Here is a 27,828-nt window from a genome sequence, read left to right as displayed (position 1 = left end):
GCTGCTGCCGCTGCCGCCGCCCTGCCTGGCTGCTACTCACTGGCTGCGGCAGCCCCAGCGCCGCCTTTTATACCGGGCTGGGGGCGGGCCGGGCACCTCGGGAACCTTCCCGCTCCTGCGGGATGGGGGCGGGGCCTGGCTCTCTTGGGGCCTAGGAGCTTCTAGCAGCCGCTAGTGGGCGGAGCTCCCGGGCTGGGCTTTGGTGGAGCCTCCCCGATCCCGCTGTGTTGGGGGGGGGGGGGGGGTGGGACTCAGCGCCGGGGGCAGGGGTGGACCCGGCGGGGGTTGGGACCCGGGGAGCCAGTTCCCGGGCCGGTGGCCGGGGGGCGGGTTGGACAGTCGATGTGCGGAGCAGACCCGTGAGTTTGGCGAACACCCCCACAGCGCGCGTGCAATAAACAGTAACAGAGACTCGTGTCCGGTCCTGTACCGGTCGGGGGGGGGGGGGTCACAACCTGCAGCTGTCTCTGACCCCCCCTCGCCTCAGCCAGAGCCTAGGAAGAGGCCCGGGGTGAGCGGCAGGGAGAACACCCTGTCCGAGCGCCCCGTCCATTCACAAGCACCAGGCAGGAGCTTCAGGGCAGCTGAGAAACCCTCCAAGTTTGGCCGCCCCACAAGCGGCAGATCCCGACCCCCGCGGGGGCAGCAGGTGCTTGCATCCGAAGAAGTGGGTATTCACCCACGAAAGCTCATGCTGCAAAACATCTATTAGTCTATAAGGTGCCACAGGATTCTTTGCTGCTTCTACAGAACCAGACTAACACGGCTACCCCTCTGATACTTTCTAAAGTTAAGTTTTAGTGCCTAGAAAGCAGGTTGTTTTGTTTGGTTTGTAACCAGCCCTGTCTCTCTCTCGCTCAGTATCATGTCAATCATTGTTATTAGTAAACGTATTCTAAGTTTTACTATAAGCCACCTCAGTGCCATGTATTAAAGGCTAGTATGTGCGTGTGCTGTCTCCTTGGAGACGGGGACTTCATTTCTGTCGGCAGCCCGGGGGAGGGACTGGACACTGCGAAGAGATGTGTTGGGGAACTCCTGTTCACTGAATGGTACCTGCCAGGCGTGGTTTAGACTGTAGGTGGTTGCTGGAGGGGTGGCCAGACCGGTGTGGCAGGGGCTGTCACACACGCTCTCTCTTGCGGAGGCAGAAGGGTACCAGCCTGGCTTACTGTTCTAGGCTCCCTAAGAAGAGTGTCACAGAGCCATTACAAACCCCACAGCAGAGGCCACGTGATTCCTGGGTTCTTTACAGCGATGTTACTGCCATCCCTACTCCACAGACAACAGACACATCTAACTGGCTGACCCCCCTCCTCCAGCCAACCCCCTGCTGCACCCACTGCTATCTTCATTAAACTGAACGCTAGGAAAGACATCTAAAGCCAGCAGGTTCCGACTTCTCCCCCGTGTGTGACTGGAGAGAACCAGCCTCTGTTCTGCTAGAGCAGGGGGCAGATCTTTTATTTTTAACATTTATTTGGTTTAAGGCAAGTGGTGTTTTCTCTTCTTTTCTAAAGAGGAAACGCTTCAGCCAGAATGTGCGTGAATGTTCCAGGGAACTGCCGAAGATGCTAAGTTTGATCGCTGCTGTTCAACAGAAACTGCCCCAGAAAGTTGGGAATAACTTTTCAATACAAGAGTCAGGGTACAAATATGATCTGAAAACAAACTGATCTCTGTGCTACTAAACACACCTGAGAGGATAAACATTTAAAGAAACATTCAAAGATTCATAGATTTGAAGGCCAGAAGAGGCCATTACAATCATCTAGTCCAGGCGTCGGCAACCTTTCAGCAGTGGTGTGCCAAGTCTTCATTTATTCACTCATTTAAGGTTTTGCGTGCCAGTAATACATGTTAACGTTTTTTAGAAGATCTCTTTCTATAAGTCTGTAATATATAACTAAACTAGTGTATGTATGTAAGTAAATACGTTTTTTTTAATGTTTAAGAAGCATCATTTAAAATTAAATTAAAATGCAGAGCCCCCTGGACCGGTGGCCAGGACCCAGGCAGAGTGAGTGCCACTGAAAATCAGCTCGGGTGCCGCCTTTGGCATGCGTGCCCCTGCTCTAGTCTGACCTCTTGCACAGCACAGGTCCCAGACCCTGACGCAGTGATTCCTGCAGCCAGCCCATAGCTTGTGGTTGTGCTACAGCTTCTAGAAAGCCATTCAGCCTTGATTTAAGGACTCCAAGTAACGGAGAATCCACCCCATCCCTAATGGTCAGTTACCCTGTTAAAAATTCTTTTACCTTTTTGTACTTCTCTCAAGCTGGACAGTGAAAACAAGCTAACCGGTTCATTTCTCTCTCTTTCTGGTTTCACACTCTAGCTTTCAGGCACTGACTTTGGGTACGTTCTTCAGAGCAGGGGCCACATCTCTCCTTGTTTTGTGCAGCACAACGGGGCCTTTGCAATCCAAACATTTAATAGTTTGTCAATCACTGCAGGGGAAGCGTTTCCATCACGTTTAGAGAGAGATTTCACGAAAGCTCCACAAAGCAGATTGTGGGGCTCCAATCACTTGCCTCTATGCTGTTTACACTGTACTTGTATTTCTGAAGACCCTGCAAAGCCTCTCCTGGGATCTGCAGGCAAAGTGGGATTGGGAGAAATAATGGGCTTGATTCCTACTCAAAGATCCAACTGTAAGAGGTCAGTTTGTATTCTTAAACTTACAACTGAAGATTAAACTGCTGCTCCTGCAAGGAGCTCTGTGCAGAACCCCACTGGAAGCCCCCTGGCCACAGCTCATTTCAGGATTAGATCATAAATTTCCCCAGTTTAGATGCAGCCCATGGGGTTTCTTGTACCTTCCTCTGAAGCAGCTGGCATTGGCCACCATTGGACAGGATACAGAACAAGTCCTGGCCCAATACAATTACTGAGAGCCTACGCTTAGCTATAAGCTAAAGAGAATTAATAGCCCTAGACTTTAAACAGAGAATTTCCTAATCAATGTGTCTATGATGAGAGTTTGATTCTGCTTAGGATGAATCTGCTGTTTCTTAAACAACTTTGTTCATGATGCACGAGCCCAGAGTAGAATCCAGCTCATTCTCCCATAGCTGGGATGGCTCTGCACTACAAACACCCCCTTATTTTAGGCATTAAAGTCAGAAGGTGCGACTCCAAAGACCCGCAGCAATCAGGCCTATTGAGGAAAGTGCCGCAGTCTGGGAGGGACATTAGGAGATACTACTTTCCAAAACACATGGTAGAGATGGCGGAAAAACAGCACCGAGGACAGCTGCGGATCCCAACACTTAAGCCACACTGTTAGTAGAGTAAAACTAGGCAGAGCCTTGCTGGATCTCTGCCCCCATCAACGCCTCCCCTTGCATTTCAAATCAGATCAGAAAAATCTCCTTCCCGTCTGCGCAGGTCCTGTTTGGGAATGTTTGCTGTACCTGTTGGAGCTGGACTGCCCTGTAGCTACTGCCCTGCACAGCAAAACCATCATTCAAAAAGGATTAGACAATTAAATAGAAAGGCCCAGGCCCTGAGGGCGGCCAGGTCTTTGTGCAGGTTAATTCGGGCTTGCACAGGTGCAGATTGCTGCTGGACGAGATGATGCAGGCAGGGCAGCTCACCGGCTGGATCGACGCAGGTCACTGAGGAGAAAGTGCAGCTTCTCAGTCACAGCAACCTGTGAACAGGGGGGAGATGGGAGGAAACCGGTCAGTGGTTTGATGTAAGATGCCACTCTTGTTCTCTTGTTGTGTCATCACAGGCTATGAGGGACGGAGCCTTGTACGATTGGGATGAAGGCTCCCGACTTGCCAGAGACCCCAGACGACGGGCAGAGAAGAACAGAAGGAAAAGGTCGGATATATTATCAGAATGGGCGCCTCCATGGTGGCTCTCATCACAAAGCAATGAACACACTCTAGCCAGGAAACACTTCATCCACCAGCGAAATGCAGCCACCTCTGCAGTGGAACGGGAAAGTCATTTAACAGCACATAGCAATGCTGTGCAGAGGAAATCCTGCATGAGCTGAAACTGCAAAGCATGTTTAGGGAGACAGAATGGAGAATGCAGCCAGGATTAACTCCTGCAAAAAGTGCCAGCGGGTCTTTAATGATCACAGGTTGTCAGGACCTCAGTTTTACTTCCCCTCTGAAAGATGCCACTGCAGAGGCACACCGCCCAGGGGTGCATCATTGAAAGGGGGCAGCACAACGCCCCCTAGTGCTGCGAGAGGGCATTCCAGAGAGCACATCTACTCAGCCACTCACGTTGCTCCCTGAAGCGTAACCCTCCTGAGTATTGCATGGACAGCAGGGTCAGAAGGAAGAGCACCACCTGGAGACCCTGGGTGCTCCTTGGAAGTCTCCCAGCCAAGTACTGATCAGGCCTGCCCCTGCAAGGCGTGATCCCAGGTCGAGGTGGAAGAGCTCAGCTCGAGAACGCCCTGCCGTTGGAGATGGCCTGTCACAGCTAGTTGGCTCACGTACCTGGTACAGCTCTGGGTCCCGGAGTCTCTTGTGCGCAGGGCTGAGCATGCTCAAAGAGGCTTGTGCGTGGCTCTTGATTTCCAGCAGGCTGGGAAGAGCCTGGCAAACCTGCTTGGAAGGGGGAGGACAGAAGGACAAAGGTTTGTATTAAAAGCAAGAGCTGGGCCTGAGCAGAACAGGGGTCTGCATCCAAGATGAAGCTGAGTTTGGGGGAGTTCAGAGCTGGGGTTTGCTTCTCCCCACATCTAAGATTTAATGTTACAACACTGCGATGGCAGAACAGGAGACAGTAAGTGTAAAGCGCCTCGTACACATTCATTCTCAAAGCCCCTCCCCCCCGAAGATATGATCCCCACTTAGGGGGGAAACTGAGGCACGGTGAAGGGCAGTGACTTGCCCAAGGTCACCCAGCAAGCCAAAGGCAGGGCAGAAGAGAGAACCCAGCACTAAACCATGGATGCTGCTGAAAGTGAATCATGAACAAACCCCCTAAGCTGTGCCGCTAATGAGAAAGTCCTAGCTGGGGCATCCCACTGAGCCACTTTTGCCTGGCTGCTCTCTTCCCACAAAGGAGAGGAGGTCACCTGCCTTCCCCCAAACATGTGCTGCCTTTCAAACCAGAGCATGGGATCTGCGGTGAAGAAGGCCCTCTGCACAGCACTGGTAGGGGCTGGTCAGCTCAGTTTGCCTGCAAGGCTCTCTAGAGACAGAAAACGAAGACAAGATTCAAACATATTCGCAGTTCCCCAGGGCACCCGATTCCTGATCGGCAGAACCACATCCCGCTGGGAACAGCCTGGGTGCTGCCAGAGACGCAGCTCAAGAGCCAGGAGGAGAGTGGACCGAGCTGTTGACTTTCCTGCACTCTCCCTTTCATCCAGATGACTCCCAAAGGCCTATTCGGATGTTTACTCTCTGTAGGAACTCTATAGACAGCTTCCCATCCAAAAGCAGCCACTTCTGGGGTGGAAGGTGGCAGCTGTCTGACTGCGCAAAGCAACACTACCCAGCAGTGTAGGACAGGAAGCAATTATTACACTCAGTTGAAAATGGAGAGGTGGGGGGGTCTAGGTGAAGGTAAGGTGAACACCCAAGTTTAACCCATTGACTCCTGCAATTTGTGCCAAGACGACGGTACCTTGATTTTCTGTCCCCTATGACAGATGATACAGCACCCCTAATATCTTGCTGGGGCAGTACTGATTTGAAGGGAACAGCGCTACCGACCCTGCACTACTCTAAGACTTCTCTAGAGGTTTCTCATTCAAGTACCAGGCTAAGCAGCAGCCCGCTTAGCACCGGAGAGTCACGGCGGCAAGGGAGCCAAGAAATCAGCTAGGCAGAGAGAAGCTTGCAACGAGGGTGACCAGCCAGCAAGTGTGAAAAATCGGGACGGGGGTGGGGGGTAATAGGAGCCTATATAAGAAAAAGACCCCAAATCAGGACTGTCCCTACAAAATCGGGACATCTGGTCACCCTACTTGCAACATGGTCAAAGCTGCAGCAGCCCGAGAGCTTGCAAGGAGGGAGGGGCACACGCCTTTTCTGACCTGTCCATCTTTAAAGTAAGTGCGGTGCAGGATCTCCACTGCCGTGGGAGTCACCCTCCTGGCCACTTCACTCCTCCCCAGCATGCGGACAGCCACCTCCTGCCCCGCCCTGGGCGGGGGCTCCTCCTCCAGTGCCATGAGATCCATAAAGGCAAGACCTGCCAGGAATCGGAGGCAGACGTTAGCCTCCCAGGTTAGGGGTGTGCACGTGCTGGGGTTCAGAGCAATGCTACCCCTCGTCGGGGAGCTGTGCCAGTTTAGATCCAGACCAAGACCGTGGCTTCATCAGCCGGTGCCCACACTCTGAATGTGAGGCAATCTCCCTGGCGGGCACACGGTTAACCCGTGGGGGAGAGAGGTTATGAGCAAGGGATGTTGCAGGATCTCCTCATTCAGGTAGGGAGGGGAAGGGGGCTACACTGCTGCAAAGGTCAACAGTCCCAGCTCTGGGAAGCAGAACATGGGCCTGGAACAGCAGCTTTTCCGGACGATCCTCCGGGGATCCTGACACCGACAGCTGCCCTCAGCCACAGGCTCCGGGAACACCTGGTGCTTTTAGAAGCTGAGCAAACAGCAAGGACAGGGGATGCTCGGCCCAGGGGGCGGGGAGAGAGGAGGGGCTGGGCTGCTGAGTAGCCAGAGGACTTTACCCTGGCCACAGAGGTGGAACCTTCCTAGTGCTGGGAGAAATCCCAGCTCAGCAGAATCCCCCTAGGGAACGGGCACCCCAGCCCCAGACACAAGGCCAGACGGAAACACGCAGGCGTTTAGGTTAGATCTGGGCTGTGACAGGGAAATGCTGAGCTCGATGTCCCTGGAGGCTGATGTTCTTAGGGTCTCTCTACACTACGAAATTAGGTCGAATTTATAGAAGTCGTTTTTTTAGAAATCGTTTTTATACAGTTGTGTGTGTGCCCACACAAAATGCTCTAAGTGCATTAAGTCGGCGGACTGCGTCCACAGTCCCGAGGCTAGCGCCGACTTCCGGAGCGTTGCACTGTGAGTAGCTATCCCATAGTTCCCGCAGTCTCCGCTGCCCGGTGGGATTCTGGGTTGAGATCCCAATGCCTGATGGGGCAAAAACAGTGTCGCAGGTGGTTCTGGGTACATGTTGTCAGGCCCCCCTCTCCCTCCTTCCCTCCATTAAAGCAACGGCAGACAATCGTTTCGCGCCTTTTTTCCTGGGTTACCTGAGCAGACGTCTTACCACGGCAAGCATGGAGTCCACTCAGCTCACCGTCACCGTACATCTCCTGCATGCTGGCAGACGTGGGACTGCATTGCTACACAGCAGCAGCTCATTGCCTTTTGGCAGCAGACGGTGCATTACGATTGGTAGCCACTGTTGTCGTATTCCTGGGTGCTCTTTTAGTCGACCTCGGTGAGAACGGTCGGGGCGCCTGGGAAGACATGGGGGTGACTCAGCCAGGTCATTCCCATCTTCTGCCGAGCACCCGGGAGATGACGATAGCTAGCAGTCCTACTCCACCGTCTGCTGCCAGCCAAGATGTAAAAGATAGATGGAGTGGATCAAAACAAGTAATTGACCTGGAAATGTGCACATCACGCTGATGAGCTCTGCATGGTCACCTGTGCTGATCAGCTCGCCACGCTGTCCAAACAGGAAATGAAATTCAAAAGTTCACAGGCCTTTTCCTGTCTACCTGGCCAGTGCATCTGAGTTGAGAGCGCTGTCCAGAGCGGTCACAATGGAGCACTCTGGGATAGCTCCCGGAGGCCAATACCGTCGAATTGCGTCCACACTACTCCAAATTCGAACCAGCAAGGCTGATTTCAGCACTAAATCCCCTCGTCGGAGGTGGAGTAAAAAAATCGATTTAAAGAGCCCTTTAAGTCGAAAAAAAGGGCTTTGTCGTGTGGAGGGGTCCAGGCTTAAATCAAGGTAACGCTGCTAAATTCGACCTAAAATCGTAGTGTAGACCAGGCCTTAGTCCACAGAGCAGGCGCAGCATGGCTAGCAAGGCAGACTTTCCTGCAGCACCGTACTCTCAGCCCTGAGCAGGAAAGACCCACATCCAGGGGGAAGGGCCAGTCGATCCCGGGCATTCAGCTGGGACTGCCAGCAAGGGGGCTAGTACGGTTGATGGGGAGTTTTAAAGATACCCTTTCATTAGTTGCCAATTCGGTTCCACATGGTAACGGCCGTCACTACTGCCCTGAGCCAGATTCAAACCAGGGACCCAAAGCAATGGCCACTTGTCCCAGCTCCAATCCTGCCCCCCTAAATCCGGAGCCAGGACTCGGGCGTGCGAGGTGTGTATGTTTAAGACACGGTGTCTCAGGTCTGTATTCCCAGGATGTCGTTCTCATTTTGCAGGGCGAGCACTGGGTCAATGTCTCACCAGTGGCAGCATAGAGCCTGTAGACCACCTTGCTCCCCGGGATGGTCATCTTCTCTTCGTCTTCAGTCAGCTTCAGCTTGGAGCAGCCGTTCACCTTCACCAGCTACGGGAGGAAGGAGCAAAGATGAAAGGCTCCTCAGTGCCTACCGCACAGGAGATCTCACTTCTGTGCAGGGCCGTCCTTACCTATGGTGGTGCCCTACGCCGCTCCCCGCGCAGGGAGGGGGGTGCGCTCACGGGCTGCAGGGCCGCGGGGGCAGGAGCTGGGGGGGAGGCCAGGACAGCACGGGGGATTAGTGGGGGGCCTGGTGCCGGCAGCAGGAGTCAGACCCCCCCCGCCCGATGGCAGCGGGAAGCAGAGCAACCCGGCCCCAGTCCTCCCTGCTCCCAGCCCTGTCGCATGGAGGAAGGGGTCAGGCCCGCCCCCGCACTCACCAGCGGCGGCCCAAGTCCAGTGCGATACAGAAGCAAACAGGATAAGAGGCAAAATGTAAATGAGGATTTATAAATGGCTTCAGCTTTAATCACCTAGTGTTAATGACGGAGCAGGGGTGTGTGTGTACAGATATACACACACACACAAATTTTATATATATATATATAATATAGGACTGATTCTTTTCTCAGTTTACCCTAGCATAACTCCACTGCCTTGGGCATAAACTGGCTATGAATAAACTGAGGCTGGAAATGAAACAAAAGCTTCTAATCTTCAGAGGAGCAGCCTCTGGAACAGCCTTTGGAACAGCCTGCCAATAGGAGTAGCGGGGCCAAGAACCTAACTAGTTTTAAGATGGAGATTGATTAATTTCTGATTATCTGGGAGGGTTGCCTGTGATAGATAGCAGGGAGCTGGACCCCGTGATCAGGAGGTACCTTTCAGGCCCATGCCCTATGGTCCTTACTCTGGATTCATACCCAATGTAAATGAGAGGAGAATCAGGCCCAGGATTTTTAACCTGACAGTGTCTCTTTAGTCATGTCAACAGGATGTCCACCAAAATAATTCCCGCAAATCACCACACTGTGAACTCACACAGAGCTTTTCATCCAAACATCTACGGCAGCTGATACTATCACACTCTGCATACTGTGAGCCAATGGCAAAATTAGGACGAGAGCCCAGCTCTGACGCCCAGTTCTCTTTCCTAAGCTCCAGGCCACGGGGCCTCTTTCCAGTCCCTATTAATGAAAGGGGAAGAGGAGTCCGGCTATTTGAGAAAACGGCAACACCCCCCTCGATCACACAATAAACCCAGACAACCATTGCAGCCTTAACGGCTAGTATATCATTGTTGCCAGTTTCGTCAAGAAGCTGCAGGTTGGTGCAATTGCTAGGTTTGCACTGAACTCCAGGAGGGCTTAGTGTGTGCGCGTACGTGTAACGGAAGAGTAACAGAGCTGTGGACGAGCTCCTGTTGAACTATCCCAGTGAGGAGGTTACCTTGTAAACACAGCCCAGGGAGGGCTGCAGTGGGCACGTCACCAGGTTGGTCCCAATTCCGATCATGTCAATTTCATTCCCCTAGGAGAGGAGACAGATGACAAGGAGTTATTACTTGTTGGCTGCATCGCGGCAGAGTCTAGCAGCCTCAGTCCTGCCTGGCCCAGGACCCCGCTGCGCTAGGTACGGCACTAACTTGCCCTGAAGAGTTTGCAACCTCTGCGCCTTGCTAGCGCCTTCCCTCTGAGGAGCTCGAGTTCTCTACGGACATCGGCCCAGCCCCACAACGCCTCTGGGCAGGGGGAGTACGGTGCCAACGGCCACGCAGCGAGTCAGTGGCAGAGCTGGGAGTCAACCCACGAGTCCCAGACCCCTCTGCCCTGCTCTAACCACTGGACAATTCTTTTTCCCTTGTGCTGTATGAAGAGCCTCCCTCCACCGGCTGGCATGGGGCTGGGACACGGCTCACAAAGGTAGCATCCCATAGCGAGAAGCTCCCTGCTGAGGAAAACCCCTTGGATGAAGAGGACAGGACCCCCTTCATCTTCCTGCCCAAGTCCTGGACCAGCCACCTCTGCCCTCCCTTCTGTGATCACAGGGTCTCTGGCTGTTCCCCATCTTTGGGAACATGGTCATTGAATAGGAACATGGAATTTCTGGCCCCAGAGGGCTCCCCATTGGGTTCCCAGAAGGGCACAGGCAGGAACAGCGCTTCCCATTTGGGAGCCTGGTATCCTGGTAGTCATGGCCAGTGGCAAAGCCTGAAGCTCCAGAGGATGGCAGACTCCCACCCCAAAGCCGCTGCTGGCCAATGGGGAACGTCCTGCAGTCTACTGATGCCCTGAACCAAGGCCTGATTAATCTCTCTTATCTTGCATAGTTACAAGTTCTTCCCTGATGGTGGGGAAGGCCACAGGCTGGTAGCAATCAGGGAGCAGCCCATGCCCACTTGGACAGCTCATGGGAACACACAGATTAAGGGCTTGTCTGCCTGTAGGTAACCAAGCGTTTGTCTATCTGCCCTGCTAAGAACCCTCCCGTTCCCCCATGTCTGAAGGCAACAGATTCATTCTCTTCGCTCCTCAGGCTTGTCTACACACACAGTTATTCCAGAATAGCTATTCCTGATTAACACCTGTGGATGCTCTTATTCCAAGCGCCTTATTCCAAATTAGCTTAATCCAGTTTTCAAATGGATTAAATTAATTCAGAATAAGAGCAACTACACATGGAGTTAATCAGGAATAGTTAAATCCATTTAAATTCACACCCTGCCTTAGTCCAGGTTAATTTTCATGTGTAGAGAAGCCCCTAGACAGTTTCACAAAATCTGTAGCTTGAAACACCACCTCCAAGAGGCAGGTTAGTACTAGGACCATCTCACCTCCTGCATTAACTCCTCCAGGCTCCTTTCACTGACATCATTGCTCACAGCAATGGGGATTGTTGCAAACCAGGGAACCTGGAAGCTGGACACAATGGAAGTGAGTCGCTATAAATGGCTGCAGGATTCTTACAAGGGACAGGTGCCCCAGCATTGAGCCTACAGCACAGGCTGGTTGAAGCTTTGCTAGATCTGAATCCTGGAGGGTGGATGAGTGTGGGTGTGTGTGTCCCCATCGCAGCTCTCAACCCAGCCAGAAATCTGGACAGTTTGCTCAGTTTATAAAAGTGCCCCCCAACCTGGGCACCCTGGAAACTGCCCCAGGGATCTGAGAGTCAAGCTGGGCTCTTTCAGGTTTGTGCAGCATCACCGATCACAAAGAAGCTGCAGACCAAATTTTGCTTTCAGGGGCATCTGTGCAACCCCATCGTCTCTCATGGGGTTCCACCGAGGGCGGAGAACTTGACTCTGTGACTGGGAATCAGTGAAAAATTCTTAGTGAAACATAAGCCATAAGGGAATCCAGCTCCCTTGCTCTGCAGTACCATCATCATCCTCCTAATCTTTTATTATGAGGTTTGGTAACATCCAAATCTCCTGGATGCTTTTAAAACATAAGAGAAAGGTGCTGTCACTGCCGTGCAGGCTTATGAACTATGGCTGGGCTGGGTGCAGTAAGGGGGTCCAATTCTTGAAAATCCAGCCCAGAAGACAGACAGACAGAGACAGGGATACCCTCCTTTTGGTTGGGTAAGATCTGACTGCTCATCTGACTCTTACACATGGCGAGTAAGGAGGGGCCATCGTCCAGGGTCAGTAACTGCCCCCACGTAGGAGGCCCCTAGTGCAGAGTCGACGTAAAGGGCTCTGTGTCTCAGCCTTGCAAGGGAGTTCCCAGCAGAGGGGTAATAGTGTCTGTTTAGCAGCATGGCACTCACGCGGCACTGCAGGTCCGGAGCACCTGCCGAATCTCCCTCGCCTGCTTGCCGAGGTCTCCGCTGTCCACGCGAATCCCTACCGCGCGGTATCCCAGCTGGTTCAACGCCAGCGCCACGGCACAGAAATTTGGGATGCCACTCCTGCCAAGAGCAAGGAGGAGGATGGGTCTGGCTGGCAAAAAGGCCTGGGAACCCCACCCTCCGCAACACAGATGGGCCAAGCAGGCTGTGTTCAGGTCAGGGATAGGAGACGATTCGAGGTCCCACATCTAGGTCAAGGCAAGGACAAAGGGAGCAGGAGAGAGGGACTCCCCGGGGCAGTCAGTACCAGAGGCTCTGCAGCATCATCACAGCTGTCCTATCCCCAGCATGTGGGAATGGAGGACCACGCGTCATGCAGAAGAGACGGAACACATGGGAGGGGTCCCAGCTGGGTTCTCTGGGGGGGTCTCGGCTGGGTTCTAAGACATCGTCTCAGAGATCCTGCATTTAACCAGCTGCCCCCGTGCCGGCTTCTTAACCCCACATACACTTCATATATAAACCCACAGCCCATTTGGACCCAATCTGACCCCGTTCGCCATCTCTGCTCCCGCAGTCAATGGGACGTCACTTACACCGGTCACCGTGGAATCCTGGTGCCGTGCAACAATCATGAAGCATCGAGCATGCTCAGAAAAGGCCACCGCCGCCCCTCTGCTCCTCACCCCATGATGGAGTAAGTGTCCACCAGCCCGTAGAAGTTGTGGGGGAAGGCGATGGCGTACGACATGAAGGCAGCCAGTTCCCCGTGGTTCACCCTGTCATGGGGGACCTGCAGGGTCTGGCACACCTGCCTCAGCCATGACTCAGCAAGGGGCAGGAAATCCACCGGCTCATCTCCATCCAGGGGCTTCAGGGTCTGCATGGGAAACAGCGCCTCCATGACACTAATCACATCATCTACAATGGCTGCTTTCAGTAGGGCCTATAAAAACACATCTCGAGATACCTCAGCCCACCGCTGGCTCTGAAGCAGCAGCTCAGTAGAGATAATTCCTAAATGCAGGCAATGATGATGCACAAAGGCCATTCACCTGTGTCAAAGTGACCAAACTGAGGGGGCTGGTGGCCGCTGCCAGGAGCCCAGGGTGGGTTCCTAATCTGTGTGAAGCTAGGAAGACTGTGACCACTGTTGGTTTTTCAGTCCACAGGTGGTGCCCCAGGGAGACTACAAGTCCCAGCATGCAACGCTCCAAGGAGGCAGCGGGATGGTTCACGGTGCTCTGAAAGGGTCTAGTGTGCTCTGACGACGTGACCATCACACTAGCATCGATCGCGGTGCATTTCCATAGCACGCGTCAGCGTAGCATCTAGGCACTAACACCACGGTTAGGGGGACAACTACAGGGAGCAGGATGGAACCATATGGGTGGGGAGAAGTGAAGCTGAATAGGCTCCTAAGAGAAGAGGTGAGAGCCCCAGACTACAGCACAGGCCTCCACCCCCTCTCATCGCCGTGCAAAGTTATTAAACAAATCCATCCTCCCACCCTCGGCAGGGACACGAACCCGGGGCTGCACTTCCGCCAGCGACGTGAAGGACATGATGTAGGAATGGGCCACGGTTCCCCGCACCGGAACCCCGTACAGCTTCCCTGCCAGCACGTTGCTGGTCCAATCAAAGCCTGGAACGGAGAGATCAGGGGCACGTGGGCGAGGAATGCAGACCGAACGGGAGCAAAGGGGACAGGGAACGCCCTGCTGCGAGGAGCTGGCACGCTGGCCTGGCTCCTGGGCGAAGCTCACCCCCTATGTAGGAGTACTTGGATGCGGAAAGGCCCCCATCCGGGCCCTGGGCACGTCGCAGCCCCAACTCCAGCAGCTTCTTGTCTGGGCCAGCGAGCATGCGGAACCGGGCAGCGTTAGTGGCCACAAGGCTGGAAAAGGAAAAACCCAAATATTCCCTGAACGCCGACCCCGGCTGGACACCAAGCAAGGCCCAGGAAGGGTCAGGCCCCATGCCCATGAGCTCCCTGCCGACAGGGGCCGATGACACAGGGACACGTGCTGGGAGGCTCAGAGGGCGGATCAGTTTGACCGGACCATGTGGGAGCCAGAGGGCCCTGACTGGAGCTGCGGACGGATCAGGTTGGAGGATCTGAGTTACAGGGGCAGTAATGTGGAGCCAAGCACCAGGCAGCCCACCTGGGGGTCAGGACGAGGAGGGTGCTGTGGGGGAGAGGGACACGGCTCCAGCTGTCAGAGGTGGGGAGGGCGAGATGGATGAGGAGACCCGAAGGGACACACGGGAGACTTTGGAGCCCCACAGCCAATGGGAGAGGGAAGAGCAGAGATGCAGCCGGGGATCAGCACACAGACACCTGCGCTGCCCTTGGGGTGGGGGGCAGGAAAGGTTCACAAGTGGCTGGAACCCTTCATCTAACACCTAGCACCTGCCACTCCAGCAGCCCCCACCCAGCACGTGCTGCTCCAGGGCCCTACAGCCCCCAGTGCCCCCCCACCCAGCACGTGTCACCCCAGGGCCCTACAGCCCCCAGCGCCCCCTACCCAGCACGTGCTGCCCCAGAGGACTCTACTGCCCCCACCCAGCACGTGCCACCCCAGGGCCCTACAGCCCCCAGCGCCCCCTACCCAGCACGTGCCGCCCCGGAGGACCCTACCGCCCCCACCCACCACGTGCTGCCCCAGGGGCCTGGGGACCCTATAACAAGCCAACAGGTGCCGCCCTGGGGATGCTCCACCCACCAAGCTGCATGTCCCGGAGCCTCTCACCTGGCGTAGTTGACCAGAGACAGCAGCGTGGTCTCCAGGAGCTGCACCACCAGCAGCGGCCCCTTCACTTGCAATAGCGGAACCTGGAGGGGAAGAGCCGGGGGAAAGGGGGGGGGGGTTCACCCCAGCTCATCTCTCTTCCTCACCCCACCCCCGCTCCCTGGCCCGGTGCCTCAAAGCCGCACCTGGCCCCCACATCCGGCCGATGCTCTCGCGGGACTCGAAGCCACGTCCGCGCCGTGCCTGCAAAGCCGCCGGAGCGACGCCCTGCAAGCCGGAAGCAGCACGTCCCTGAGGTCCAAGCAACAGGCCCCATCGTGGGCTAGGACTGGGCCGCATCACACACCGGGGCTCTGGGCTGCCCCGCTTCTCTAGCATAGCTGACTCCACCACCATCCTCTCACCCTGGCGCAGAACCTGGCCCACATCTTTGCCTCGTCCCTTATCCCTCCCCCTCCGTGCCTTCAATGTCTCCAGCCGTTCCCCTCTACTCTCCCACCTCAATCGCCGCAGCCTCCCTGACACCCACCCCGGCCCTTGCCGGCCCACACAAGCCCCCGTGGCTGCAATCACCTGGGAATTCCTCTAGCATTTTTCCCGCAGGGGCTTTCAGTTTTTAGCTGTAGTGCTGTATGCTATACAGGATCCTTAGCTGGGGATACCAGCTCTAATACAGAACTTTGTGTCTGTCAACCAGAAAGCCCTTTACAAAGGAGGTCAGTGAATTCTTAGACGTTACTCCAGCCGGGCTTCTAAGACCTCAGGAGCTTTGGGGTCTCCTCTCTACCAGATGGAGACGCAGTATGTCATAACTATAAAGGGAAGGGTAACAGCCCTCTGGTGTACAATCCCTCCTGGCCAGAGACACCAAAATCCTTTTACCTGTAAAGGGTTAAGAAGCTCAGGCAACCTGGCTGGCACCTGACCCAAAGGGCCAAGAAGGGGAGAAGATACTTTCCAATCTTGGTGGGGGGGAGGCTTTTGTCTGTGCTCTTTGTTTTGGGGGTGTTCGCTCCTGGGACTAAGAGGGACCCGACATCAGTCCAGGCTCTCCAAATCTTTCTGAACCAGTCTCTCATATTTCAAACTTGTAAGTAACAGCCAGGCCAGGCGCATTAGTTTTATCTTTGTTTTCTCAACTTGTAAATGTTCCTTTTGCTAAAGGGTTTACCTCGGTTTGCTGTAACTTTGAACCTAAGGCTAGAGGGGTCCTCTGGGCTCTCTGACTCTGATTACGCTGTAAAGTTATTTTCCCTCCTGATTTTACAGAGATGATTTTTACCTTTCTTTCTTTAATTAAAAGCCCTCTTTTTAAGAACCTGATTGATTTTTCCTTGTTTTAAGATCCAAGGGGGTTGGATCTGGACTCATGTGGAATTGGTGGGGGAAAAGGAGGGGGAATGGTTAATTTCTCCTTGTTTTAAGATCCAAGGGGGTTGGATCTGGACTCACCAGGAATTGGTGGGGGGAAAAGGAGGGGGAATGGTTAATTTCTCCTTGTTTTAAGATCCAAGGGTTTGGATCGGTGTTCACCAGGAACTTGGTGGAGAAGTCTCTCAAGGTTACCCAGGGAAGGGTTATAGTACTTGGGAGGGAGCTATTCTGGGGGGGAGGTAGACAGTTTCCTAAATGACTCATAAATAATTTGGGTGGTGGCAGCAAAACCAGATCTAAGCTGGTAGTTAAGCTTAGAGGTTCTCATGCAGGTCCCCACATCTGTACCCTAGAGTTCAGAGTGGGGAAGGAACCTTGACAGTACAAGGGGGAACATCTGGCTGGAGACAAAGGAAGGGGCCCCCCCACTTATTAAGTCTGGTTTTACTCAGTTCTCCCTAGAACTGATCGCACAAGCCAGAATCCCAGGCTCTCCAGGAATGGGTGGACATCCTCAGATGGTCTGCAGAGCTGCCTTTCTGTGATCTGGGGTAACTCCGTCTCTCACTAACACTCAGTCGTCAGCTCTTGCCGAACAAAGACTGGAGACCTTTAACTACCAGGCTCCTACCTTGAATATTCCTGTGTAGCTATATATGGGCTAGTCCATCAATCATTCTGTATTTCCCTTCTCCTTCTGGGGACTTTTCTCTGACTATTTTCAGAAGCCAGAAGCCTCCATCCTCTCCAGACTAGCGCCTTCCTTTCCTACAAAGCATTCTTCAGAGTGGATAAGAGTCTTTTAATAAGACTTTAGTGTTTGGAGGGAAATGGCCCTGCTTTATTTATCTAAGAACACGCCGCTCAGTGCACGCCTTAGTTTGCAGGACAAGTTCATCCTTCTGGTCTTGAAGAAACCAGTGTGAACTAAACCCAAAGTCAAGCTGGTTTCAGCTAACACAGCCAGAATCTGATTGAACTCTCATTGCACCAGCTCTCACTCACCAGCACTCACACTCGTGCCTACAGACTGAGACATTCAAACAGCAGCTGCATCCACACCCCGCCCACTGCAGAGGAAACTGCCAGTCCAGCACAAAAGGGCAGGACGGTCTCGTAGGAGAATCACAGAATTTGGAGTCAGGAGTCCTGGGTTATGTTCTCAGCTCTGAGCCCTGGGTGAACAATCAAACTTACAGGTGAGAGATGGGAGTGGAAGAAAAGCCAGGCGAAATGCATTGGTTGAGCCACCCACATTATATAACAATAGTAACCAGCTTGTATATCGCACCTTTCACCAGTAGATCTTAAAAGTGCTTTACAAAGGACGTCAGTATCATTATCCCCATTGCACAGATGGGGATACTGAGGCACAGAGGGGTCATGTGACTTGCCCAAGCAGGCCAGTGGAGTAGAATCCAGATCTCTCCAATTTCAGTCCAATACTCTATCCACTAGGCCACTCTGACTCAGGAATAATTCACTTGAAGCCTAACGGCAGAGACCACCTGAGGGGTCTCAGCCTGCGTCCATGCCACTGCTTTACACCGAATCGCGCTGCTGCTGTGACTAATGCCCACCGTGGCGAAGACGATGGAGCCCTCCGGCGCAGAGGAGACAGTGATTTCAGAGGCGTCCACGGTGCGCAGGTAATCAAAGAAAGCCTTCTCCATGGTGCTGGGCAGGACCGACTGCAGGTACTCGATTTCTGGAAAGCAGCCAGAGATCCCTATTCAGCCTGAGTGCAGAGAAGGGAGGAGCACCCTCGCGCCCTGGGAGAGGTGTCCCAGCGGCAGGCGGGGTTGTGGGTTTAGATGATGTCACTACCAAGGTCTCCCTGAGGGCATGCAGGGAATTTTTTCCCAACCCCCATGTGTTCCCTAGCCCTCTACAGTCCCATCTACCCTGCGAGAACCACCTCACTGCAGCTCCAAGGCAGGACAGCACAGACGATCTCCACTGTGCTCTCGCCTGGGTAGCCACGGTCCCGAGTCCGGCTGCATCCCCGTCGTGCTGGGCTGAGGCACGACTGCAGAGGAGAGTTCACGCCACCGGTCCCAGCTCCACAGATAAGACCAAGCGCCACTCGGGAGCAGACGGGACCAAGCAGCTGGTCAGGGCAGCCGTGATAGCACCGTGCTGGCAGTGACTGTGCTCGGACCTGGCTGTGGACAGTGCAATTCTGATCCCAAAGCAGGGCCTCGGTGAGAAGACCACACGGGGGGAGGATGGATATAATGCCCAGTGACGGCTGAGGCACAGGAACGGCCAGAGCAGAGCAGAGCAGGGCAGGGCAGGGCTCCAGCTATCTCACTAGCTCGTCTCCAACAGCAGCCAGCACCAGCTGCTTTGGTGGAAAGTATAAACCACCCCCCAACGGTTGCGTCTGACCGGGGATGACCCTTAGAACATAAGAACGGCCATACAGGGTCAGAGCAAAGGTCCATCAAGCCCAGTATCCTGTCTGCTGACAGTGGCCAATGCCAGGTGCACCAAAAGGAATGAACAGACAAGGAATCATCAAGTGATCCATCCTGTCACCCAATCCCAGCTTCTGACAAACAGAGGCCAGGGACACCATTCCTGCCCATCCTGGCTAATAGCCATTGATGGACCTATCCTCCATGAATCTATCTAGCTCCTTTTTGAATGCCATTAGAGTTGGCCTTCACAACACCCTCTGGCAAGGAGCTCCAGAGATTGACAGTGCATTGAGTGAAAAAATACTTTCCTGTATTTGTTTTAAACCTGCTATCTATTAATTTCAATTGTTCTTGTATTATGAGAAGGAGTAAATAACACTTCCTTATTTACCTTCTCTATACTACTCATGATTTTATAGACCTCTATCATATACCCCCTTAGTCGCCTCTTTTCCAAACTGAAAAGTCCCAGTCTTATTAATCTCTCCTCATACAGAAGCTGTTCCATAGCCCTAATCATTTTTGTTGCCCTTTTCTGAACCTTTTCCAATTCCAATATATCTTATAAATATGGATTTAACCTCCATGAATTTATCCAGTTCTCTTTTAAACCCTGTTATAGTCCTAGCCTTCACAACCTCCTCAGGCAAGGAGTTCCACAGGTTGACTGTGCGCTGTGTGAAGAAGAACTTCCTTTTTAAACCCGCTGCCCATTAATTTCATTTGGTGGCCCCTAGTTCTTATATTATGGGAACAAGTAAATAACTTTTCCTTATTCACTTTCTCCACACTACTCATGATTTTATATACCCCTATCATATCCCCCCTTAGTCTCCCCTTTTCCAAGCTGAAAAGTCCTAGCCCCTTTAATCTCTCCTTATATGGGACCCATTCCAAACCCCTAATCATTTTAGTTACCCTTAGCTGAACCTTTTCTAATGCCAGTGTAACATTTTTGAGATGAGGAGACCACATCTGTACGCAGTATTCAAGATGTAGACATACCATGAATTTATATAAGAGCAATAAGAAATTCTCCATCTTATTCTCTATCCCCTTTTTAATGATGCCTAACATCCTGTTTGCTTTTTTGACCGTCTCTGCACACTGCGTGGACATCTTCAGAGAACTATCCACGATGACTCCAAGATTTCTTTCCTGATTAGTTGTAGCTAAATTAGCTCCCATCATATTGTACATATAGTTGGGGTTACTTTTTCCAGCGTGCATTACTTTACATTTATCCTCACTGGATTTCATCTGCCATTTTGTTGCCCAATCACTTAGTTTTGTGAGATCTAGTTTATCAATTTGTTCCAAAACCTCCTCTAATGATACCTCAATTTGGGATACCTCAAGTTCCTCAGATCTGTTGCCCAAAAAGAATGGCTCAGGTTTGGGAATCTCCCTCACATCCTCAACAGTGAAGACCGATGCAAAGAATTCATTTAGTTTCTCTGCAATGGCCTTATCGTCCTTGAGTGCTCCTTTAGCACCTCGATCGTCCAGTGGCCCCACTGACTGGTTAGGAGGATTCCTGATGTATTTAAAAAAAAAATTGCTATTACTTTTGGAGTCTTTGGCTGGCTGTTCTTCAAATTCTTTTTTGACCTTCCTAATTATACTGTTACACTTCATTTGCCAGAGTTTAAGCTCCTTTCTATTTTCCTCATTAGGATTTATCTTTCACTTTTTAAAGGATGCCTTTTTGCCTCCAGTGTTGGGCTACTGAGGTGTTTTCCCTGCCACAAGGATGTTAAATTTAATTGTATTATGGTCACTATTACCAAGCGGTCCAGCTATATTCACCTCTTGGACCTGATGCTGTGCTGCACTTACGACTAAATCAAGAATTGCCTCTCCTCTTGTGTGTCCCAGGACCACCTGCTCCAAGAAGCAGTTATGTAAGGTGTCAAGAAACTTTATCTCTGCATCCCGTCCTGAGGTGACATGTACCCAGTCAATATGGGGAGAGTTGAAATCCCCCATTATTATTATTGAGTTTTTTATTTTAATAGTCTCTCTAATTTCCCTGAGCATTTCAGAGTCACTAACACCATCCTGGTCAGGTGGTCTGTAATATAGCCCTACTGCTATATTCTTATTTTTTCAAGCATCGAATTACTATCCATAGAAATTCTATAGTACAATTTAGTTCATTTAAGATTTTTACTTCATTTGATTCTACACTTTATTTCACATATAATGCCACTCCCACACCAGCACGACCTGTTCTGTCCTTCGGATATATTTTGTACCCTGGTATTACTGTGTCCCATTGATTATCCTCATTCCACCAGGTTTCTGTGATGCCTATTATATCAATATCCTCATTTAACACAAGGCACTCTAGTTCATCCATCTTATTATTTAGACTTCTAGCATTGGTATATAAGCATTTTAAAAACTTGTCATCGATACCCCAAATGAGAGACACTCGGATTTAACCGTAATCAGCTTTATCTGCCAGCTGAAAGCACTCAAGAGCCAGGGAGCTTTTTATGCAGAATAAACACTTTGCATCTCTGTAGCCACTTCCCTCCCAGGATCTCTAACTGCTCTACAACCACCCTGGAAGGCAGGGGAGAATCCTGGGGAAACTGAGGCACGGGGCAGGGACATGACTTGACCAGAATAACTCAGTGAAAGATCAGTGGAAGAGCCAAGAGTAGCACCCAGAGCTCTCGACTCCCCGTCCTGTGCTCTAACCACTAAGCCACCCTTCCTCTGAACTAAGGAGCTCATGATGCCAACGATTCTCTTGGTGTGATGTTTACATCTTAGTTTACCAAAGAGTGTCAGGTAAGCTCTCTATTGAAAGCCTGTGTCTCACGCTGGTCATCACAATCCTTGCCAGAAGAAACTTGAAATGACCCTGAATGATGTTTTGTTTTCATACACAAGTAGTGTTTTTATAACATTTCATAACTCTGCAGCGCAGAACATATGGCGATTTGGATTGGACAGCGGGCGGGAGAGATCAATTAGCAGAAGGTTTGGGTAAAGGTTTCCCAAGCACAAAAAGGAAATAAACCAGCTGTTTATTTGTGAAGTCCCTTGATTTGGGGCAACTGATGAGGGAGACGAAGCCACACGGGAGAGACAAAGTTGCCGAGCTGGGGTAATATTTAACAAGTGATAACCCAAGTCACAGAAAGACAGAGTTGTGATTACTGCTACTGACTGGCTATTAATTGAGCACACACTGGCCTCACTGAAGTCCAGGGGAGATTTACTATCGGCCTGGAAGGATGCCAGGATTTCATCCCCTCCCCATTCCAGTTTGTCTTATCCCCCATGATGCCCTGTTTTTATAGAAACAGACTGTCACTTGCTACATGTTCATGAAGTGCTCTTTGCAATAAAGTCCTGTCCTGGAACTTCTGCGATAAATAATAATAATAATAATAGCACAGCTCAGAGACAGAGGGAGCAGGCAAAGAAAGAAATCTGGGCCGAGAGGAGTTGAGAGAGAGTGAACACTGAGATCTGGTCTACACAGGTTGGCGCTCAGGAGTGGGAAAAATCCATGCTCCTGAGCAACGCAGGTTTGCTGCTTCTGTTGACCTGACCCCGTTCACTCGGGGAGGTGGAGTTCCTATACGGATGGAAAAACCCCTTCTATTGCTGCAGTCACAGAATATCAGGGTTGGAAGGGACCTCAGGAGGTATCTAGTCCAACCCCCTGCTCAAAGCAGGACCAACACCAACTAAATCATTCCAGCCAGGGCTTTGTCAAGCCTGACCTTAAAACTTCTAAGGATGGAGCTTCCACCACCTCTCCAGGTTACCCATTCCAGTGCTTCACCACCCTCCTAGTGAAATAGTGTTTCCCAATATAAGAACATATCCAGCCTAGACCTCTCCCACTGCAACTTGAGACCATTGCACCTTATTCCGTCACCTGCACCACTGAGAACAGCTGAGCTCCATCCTCTTTGGAACCTCCTTTCTGTCTGCACTATGGGATTATGCCGGCATAGCGATGCACCATATCTCTGCCACAGTGCAGACCTGGCCTCAGAGCAGGGGCAGCTCCAGGCACCAGTGTACCAACCATGTGCCTGGGGTGGCAAGCTGTGGGGGGCGGCCTGCCGGTCGCTGTGGGGGTGGCAGTTGGGCTGCTTTCGGCGCCATGCCTGCGGGAGATCCACCAGTCCCGTGGTTTCGGCGACAATTTGGCGGCGGGTACGCCAAAGGCACGTAACTGGCAGACCTCCTGCAGGCATGCCGCCGAAAGCAGCCTGACTGCTGTGCTTGGGACGGCAAAATACACAGAGCTGCCCCTGCCTCAGAGTCAGGGAAGAGGCAGTTTACAGGGTGGGCAGTGTAGGAAGGTGGCACTGACACACGACAGGGAGGAGTCACCTTATAACAACCTAGAAACCCAGACAGAGGGCCCCATGCTCCCCCACCCGCTGGGCAAGCAACACTCAGAAACATGGTAGTGTCTCTAGTAATACCCTCCTCCCGGTAGGGACCCTGCCTGGGGCAGGTGAGGGGAACGCAAGGGCTGTGACCTTGGTTTGTGCCACACAGGTGGAAGCCCAGGGGGTTTGTAGCTCACCCCCCACATGAGGCAAAACCTGTCCCGGCCATTTCCCCAGCACCAATCCCCCAGCACTGCCATCCAGCTCCTAACACTTCCCTAAGCCACTCACCCCCTGCCTGTCCCCAACACTTCCCTGCCTCACCCAACCCCCACCTGCCCTCAACGCTTCCCTGCCCCACTCATCCCCTGCCTGCTCCAATGCCCCTGCCCCTTTTGCTCATTGGCACTGACTCCAACCTTGCCTGCCACCTGGCCCTGCCACTCTCGGGCACTGACGTCCAGCCCCTAACACTAACACCCCCTCCTCCACCTGCCCCGAATGCTCCCTGGCACTGCCTGCTACCCAGCCCTGCCCCTACTCAGAGGCGGTGCTAGCCCACTGGGGGCCCCTAAGCAGGAATAATGTTGTGGGGGCCCTCCTGGGGAGCCCCCTCACACAACACACACTAAAAAAGCAAATAAAGTGCTGCCTTGAGCTGCTGAGGGCCCTAAGTCTTAGTCTGCTTATGCCTAGCGCCAGTTCTGCCCCTACAGCTCCCTGGCATTGGTCCCCTACCCTGCCTGCTCCCAGGGCTCCCTGTCACTGCCCCAAGTGCCCCCACCCGCCACCCTCCAGCTTCCTGGCACTGCCACCAATGATCTGTGACAAACAATGCCCTCCCTTAATGCACCCTGGCACTCCCCCACACCCGGGCACTTTCCCCTATCCTGCCTGCCCTCCCATGCTCCCTGGCACTACCCCGCCCTGCCTGTGCCTACCCCCCTGCCTGTGCCTACCCCCCCTCCTGGCACTGTCCCCATCCCAGCCCCTATCCCGCCTGCTCGCTGCCCCCCACCCCGCTCTGGCGGCATATCCCGCCTGCTCGCTCCCCCCCGCCCCGCTCTGGCCCCATATCCCGCCTGCTCGCTCCCCCCCGGCCCCGGCCTGCCTGCCCCCGCCCCGCTCTGGCCCCTATCCCGCCTGCTCGCTCCCCGCCCCGGCCCCCTATCCCGCCTGCCCGCTCCCCGCCCCGGCCCCCTATCCCGCCTGCCCGCTCCCGCCCCGGCCCCTATCCCGCCTGCTCGCTCCCCGGCCCCGGCCCCCATATCCCGCCTGCTCGCTCCCCGGCCCCGGCCTGCTCGCTCCCGCCCCGCTCTGGCCCCATATCCCGCCTGCTCGCTCCCCACCCCCGGCCCCTATCCCGCCTGCTCGCTCCCCGCCCCGCTCTGGCCCCATAACCCGCCTGCTCGCACCCCCCCGCCCCCCTCAGGCCCCAAATCCCGCCAGCTCGCTCCCCATCCCCGGCCCCCTATCCCGCCTGCTCGCTCCCCCACCCCGGCGCCGGCCCTACCTGGCGGGCGGAGGCGGAAGCCCCGCAGGAAGGCCAGGCACTCGCCCAGCCCCGCGCTCAGGGCGAAGCCCCCCTGGAAGGGGCAGCGGCGGAAGAAGAGCTCGAACTCGGCCGGCTCCCGCTGCCGCCCGGCCCGCCAGTAGCCGTAGGCCATGGTGAACTGGTAGAGGTCGGTGAGCAGCGCCAGCGAGTCCCGCCGCCCCGGCTCCATTCGGCCCCGGCCCCGGCCCACGGGGGAGCCGCGCACGTGCGGGGCGGGCGCCAGCTGGAGCGTCACGTGGGGGCAGAGGGGCGCTGCGGCCAATGGGAGCCCCCGCAGCCCGCAAGGGCGCCTGGGAGTTGTAGTCCGAGGGGGGCCCCTTGCGAGACACACGGGGCCAGTGATTTCCCTCCCGTCCCCTCCCAGTTTTGTGAGCTAGTTACATACCCAGGGCCGCCCAGAGGGGGGGGGGGCAAGAGGGGCAATTTGCCCCAGACCCCGAGCCCCACAGGGGCCCCCACGAGAGTTTTTCGGGGCCCCTGGAGCAGGGTCCCTCACTCGCTCCGGGGGGCCAGAAAACTCTTGCGGGGCCGGGCGCAGGAGCTTCTTCGCTCCCGGTCTTCGCCGGCGGGGGGTCCTTCCGCCCCGGAGCGGAAGGACCCCCCGCAGGCAAATTACCGCCGAAGACGGAGCGGGACCCGTCGCCGAAGTTCAGCTCGGTTTTTGGCGGTAATTCGGCGGTGGGGGGCCCTTCCATTCTGGGACCCGCCGCCGAAGTGCCCCCAAGATCCGTGGCGGAGCCCCCGCGCCGCCGCCGACTTACCGCTGAAGACCAGGCTGCGCTTCGGCGGCAATTCGGCGGCGGGGGGGCCCCGCTGCGGGTCTTCGGGGCACTTTGGCGGCGGGTCCTGGAATGGAAGGGCCCCCCGCCGCCGAAGACCCTGGGCCCCCGGAATCCTCTGGGCGGCCCTGTACATACCAATTTAGTGACTGTTTGGAAATCTGAATTTAAACTGAAACATTAATACATACTTTAAAAGCTTATACAGTGTATGATAAAATATATGTATCTGAAAAAGTATAACAGATTTGAAAAGTATGAACATAGACTAGCTTCCTTGCTTCCTTATACAGCTGTTTTTTATGATGTCAGTGCATTCATTTTGGTGATGTTGGCCAACCTAATAATTTCAAATGATGATTTGTAAGCAAAGTCTAAATGAGCTCTGCCTGACAGCTAGTGATGAGCTGGGGGCTAAGGCTTCAGGGCCAGATTATATTTACATTCACACCTAATCTACCTAGGTATCCAGCAAACAGAGCTGTGTTGTCCAAGTGATAGATTTTGGCTGGGGTTGGGTTACAAACCATTTGAATGTGGGGGGAAAAGGGGGATGAAATGTTGTTCTTATTGTATGAGTAAAGGGCAGTAGAACTGTACTTAGTCTGTGATGATTTGAAGGCATCAAGAGAGAGGGTGGGGACCTGTCCCTCTCTACTGTTTAAAGACAGAGCTGATTAGGCTCCATAGTCTTTTGTTCTGTTAAGTGATCACTGCAGCTGAAATCACTGAGAATCAGGTCTAAGTGCTTAGTCCTGTTGTGGGGACAGTGTTCCTGTGGGTACAGTGTTTTTGTGTAAGAGACAGCCCAGACTGCACTAGCAGCGAGGTTCCCGCACTGAGAGCTCAGCTGAAATCACTGAGAGCTGGTGGAACCTCAAGAGACCAATTCGCAGAGGTCACAGTGGTAGGTGACAGCAGAAGGTGACTGTGCAGGGCCATTGGCAACAGAACGGTGGAGTGAACGATGGCACAACGAACAGCCGTGGCCAGAGCGAACTGTGCCTTTTTGTCCCCCACCTGGAAGGTGTACTCACGTGAAAGCACCTCTGAACTCTGAGTCTCCACTGACCAAGGACAACACCGGTGAGTGGAGTGCGGTGGAGGGAAAAGTGAGGGGCACGTTAAATAAACATTTGTTTGTTGGACTATATTTTAGTCACTTTGCTCCAGAATCCAAGATTTGTGACTGGGAAAGGAAACTTATATAAATATGTTTCCCAGTAGGCCAAGATTTTTAAAATGCAGTATTTGCCAAGGTTGTTATCTCACATTGTTGCTATCTTGGGAGGTCATTATGTTGGGGAGTTTCTGTACTAAACATTTTTATTATAATTAATTTTTACATAAGAATGGTCATACTGGGTCAGACCAATGGTCCATATAGCCCAGTACCCTGTCTTACAACAGTGGTCAAGGCCAGGTGCTTCAGAGGGAATGAACAGAACAGGGAATCATCAAGTGATCCATCCCCTGTTGCCGATTCCCAGCTTCTGGCAAACAGGCTAGGGACACTCAGAGCATGGTGTTGCATCCCTCTCATCCTGGCTAATAGCCACAGATGGACCTATTCTCCAGGAATTTATCTAGTTCTTTTTAAAATCCTGTTATAGTTTTGGTCTTCACAGCATCCCCTGGCAAAGAGTTCCCTGGGTTGACTTTATATTGTGTGAAGAAATACTGTATTTTTCCGTGTATAAGACTATACTTTTTCCTAAAATAGTTAGACTAAAAATTGAGGGTCGTCTTATACACGGAAGTAAGCCGAGGAGAGAACCGCGGGAATGGGAAACTGCCCATACCCAGTGATGAGCTGCCAAAATCCCAACCCCTATCCACCCCCCACCCCACCCCCGAACTCCCCTGCCCTCTCTCTGGGCGGCCGGGGACAGGGCTGGAGCCGGGCGGCCGGGGAAGCAGGGACGGGGCTGGAACCGGGCGGCCGGGGAAGCCGGGCCGGGCGGCCAGGGAAGCGGGGATGGGGACCCGGAGCTGGGTGGCCGGGGAAGCGGGGCCGGGGAGCGGGCGGCCGGGGACGCGGGGAGCCGGGGAGCCGGACGGGCGGCAGGAGTCGGGCGGCCGGGGAGGGATGCGGCAGGAGCCGGGCAGGGCCGCTGCCGGAGACCAGCTGGGGTGCATGGCCCTCCTCGTCCCCTCTACCCCTACCTCTGCGTCCTCTTCCTCGGACTGATTGGCAAAGTCGGGGGGGACAGCTGCAGCGCAGCTGGAGGGCAAAGAAAACAAAACAAAAAAACTTGTGGCATGGTCGGAACGGCAAAGCAGGAGGGAAAAAAACCAATCAAACAAAAAAACCTGCGGCGCAGCCGGAGCAGCGGGGGGGAGGGACCTGCAGGGTGGCCGGAGGGGCTAAGCAGGGAAAGAAAACAAAACAAAACAAAAAAAACCTG

General features: G+C 53.7%; 1 protein-coding gene across 6 annotated transcripts; it reads right to left on the bottom strand.

The window, feature by feature from the left end:
* Positions 1-2,036: 2,036 nt before the first annotated feature.
* Positions 2,037-24,829, bottom strand: LOC120399541 (nicotinate phosphoribosyltransferase-like). Of its 6 annotated transcripts, none has more exons than XM_039527880.1 (13): positions 24,600-24,829; positions 17,874-18,001; positions 14,920-15,002; positions 13,933-14,063; positions 13,696-13,811; positions 12,853-13,046; positions 12,146-12,286; positions 11,208-11,292; positions 9,824-9,904; positions 8,380-8,482; positions 6,017-6,174; positions 4,467-4,577; positions 2,037-3,655 (listed from the first exon to the last, which is right to left on the bottom strand). In XM_039527880.1, exons 1-13 carry the CDS (start codon positions 24,808-24,810, stop codon positions 3,596-3,598), a joined length of 1,602 nt encoding a protein of 533 aa, XP_039383814.1. In that variant the 5' UTR covers positions 24,811-24,829; the 3' UTR covers positions 2,037-3,595. The 6 variants fall into 6 exon arrangements, with proteins under 6 accessions (XP_039383814.1, XP_039383815.1, XP_039383816.1 ...); XM_039527881.1 differs by having other exon boundaries at positions 4,467-4,574; XM_039527882.1 differs by lacking the exon at positions 6,017-6,174.
* Between the last annotated feature and the right edge of the window lie 2,999 nt (positions 24,830-27,828).

The sequence above is a fragment of the Mauremys reevesii genome, linkage group 2 (genome assembly GCF_016161935.1).
Source record: "Mauremys reevesii isolate NIE-2019 linkage group 2, ASM1616193v1, whole genome shotgun sequence".
In the NCBI taxonomy this organism is placed as follows: Eukaryota; Metazoa; Chordata; order Testudines; family Geoemydidae; genus Mauremys; species Mauremys reevesii.
The sequence above is the reverse complement of the archived record's forward strand: the minus strand, read 5'-3'. Positions and strand labels throughout refer to the sequence as shown.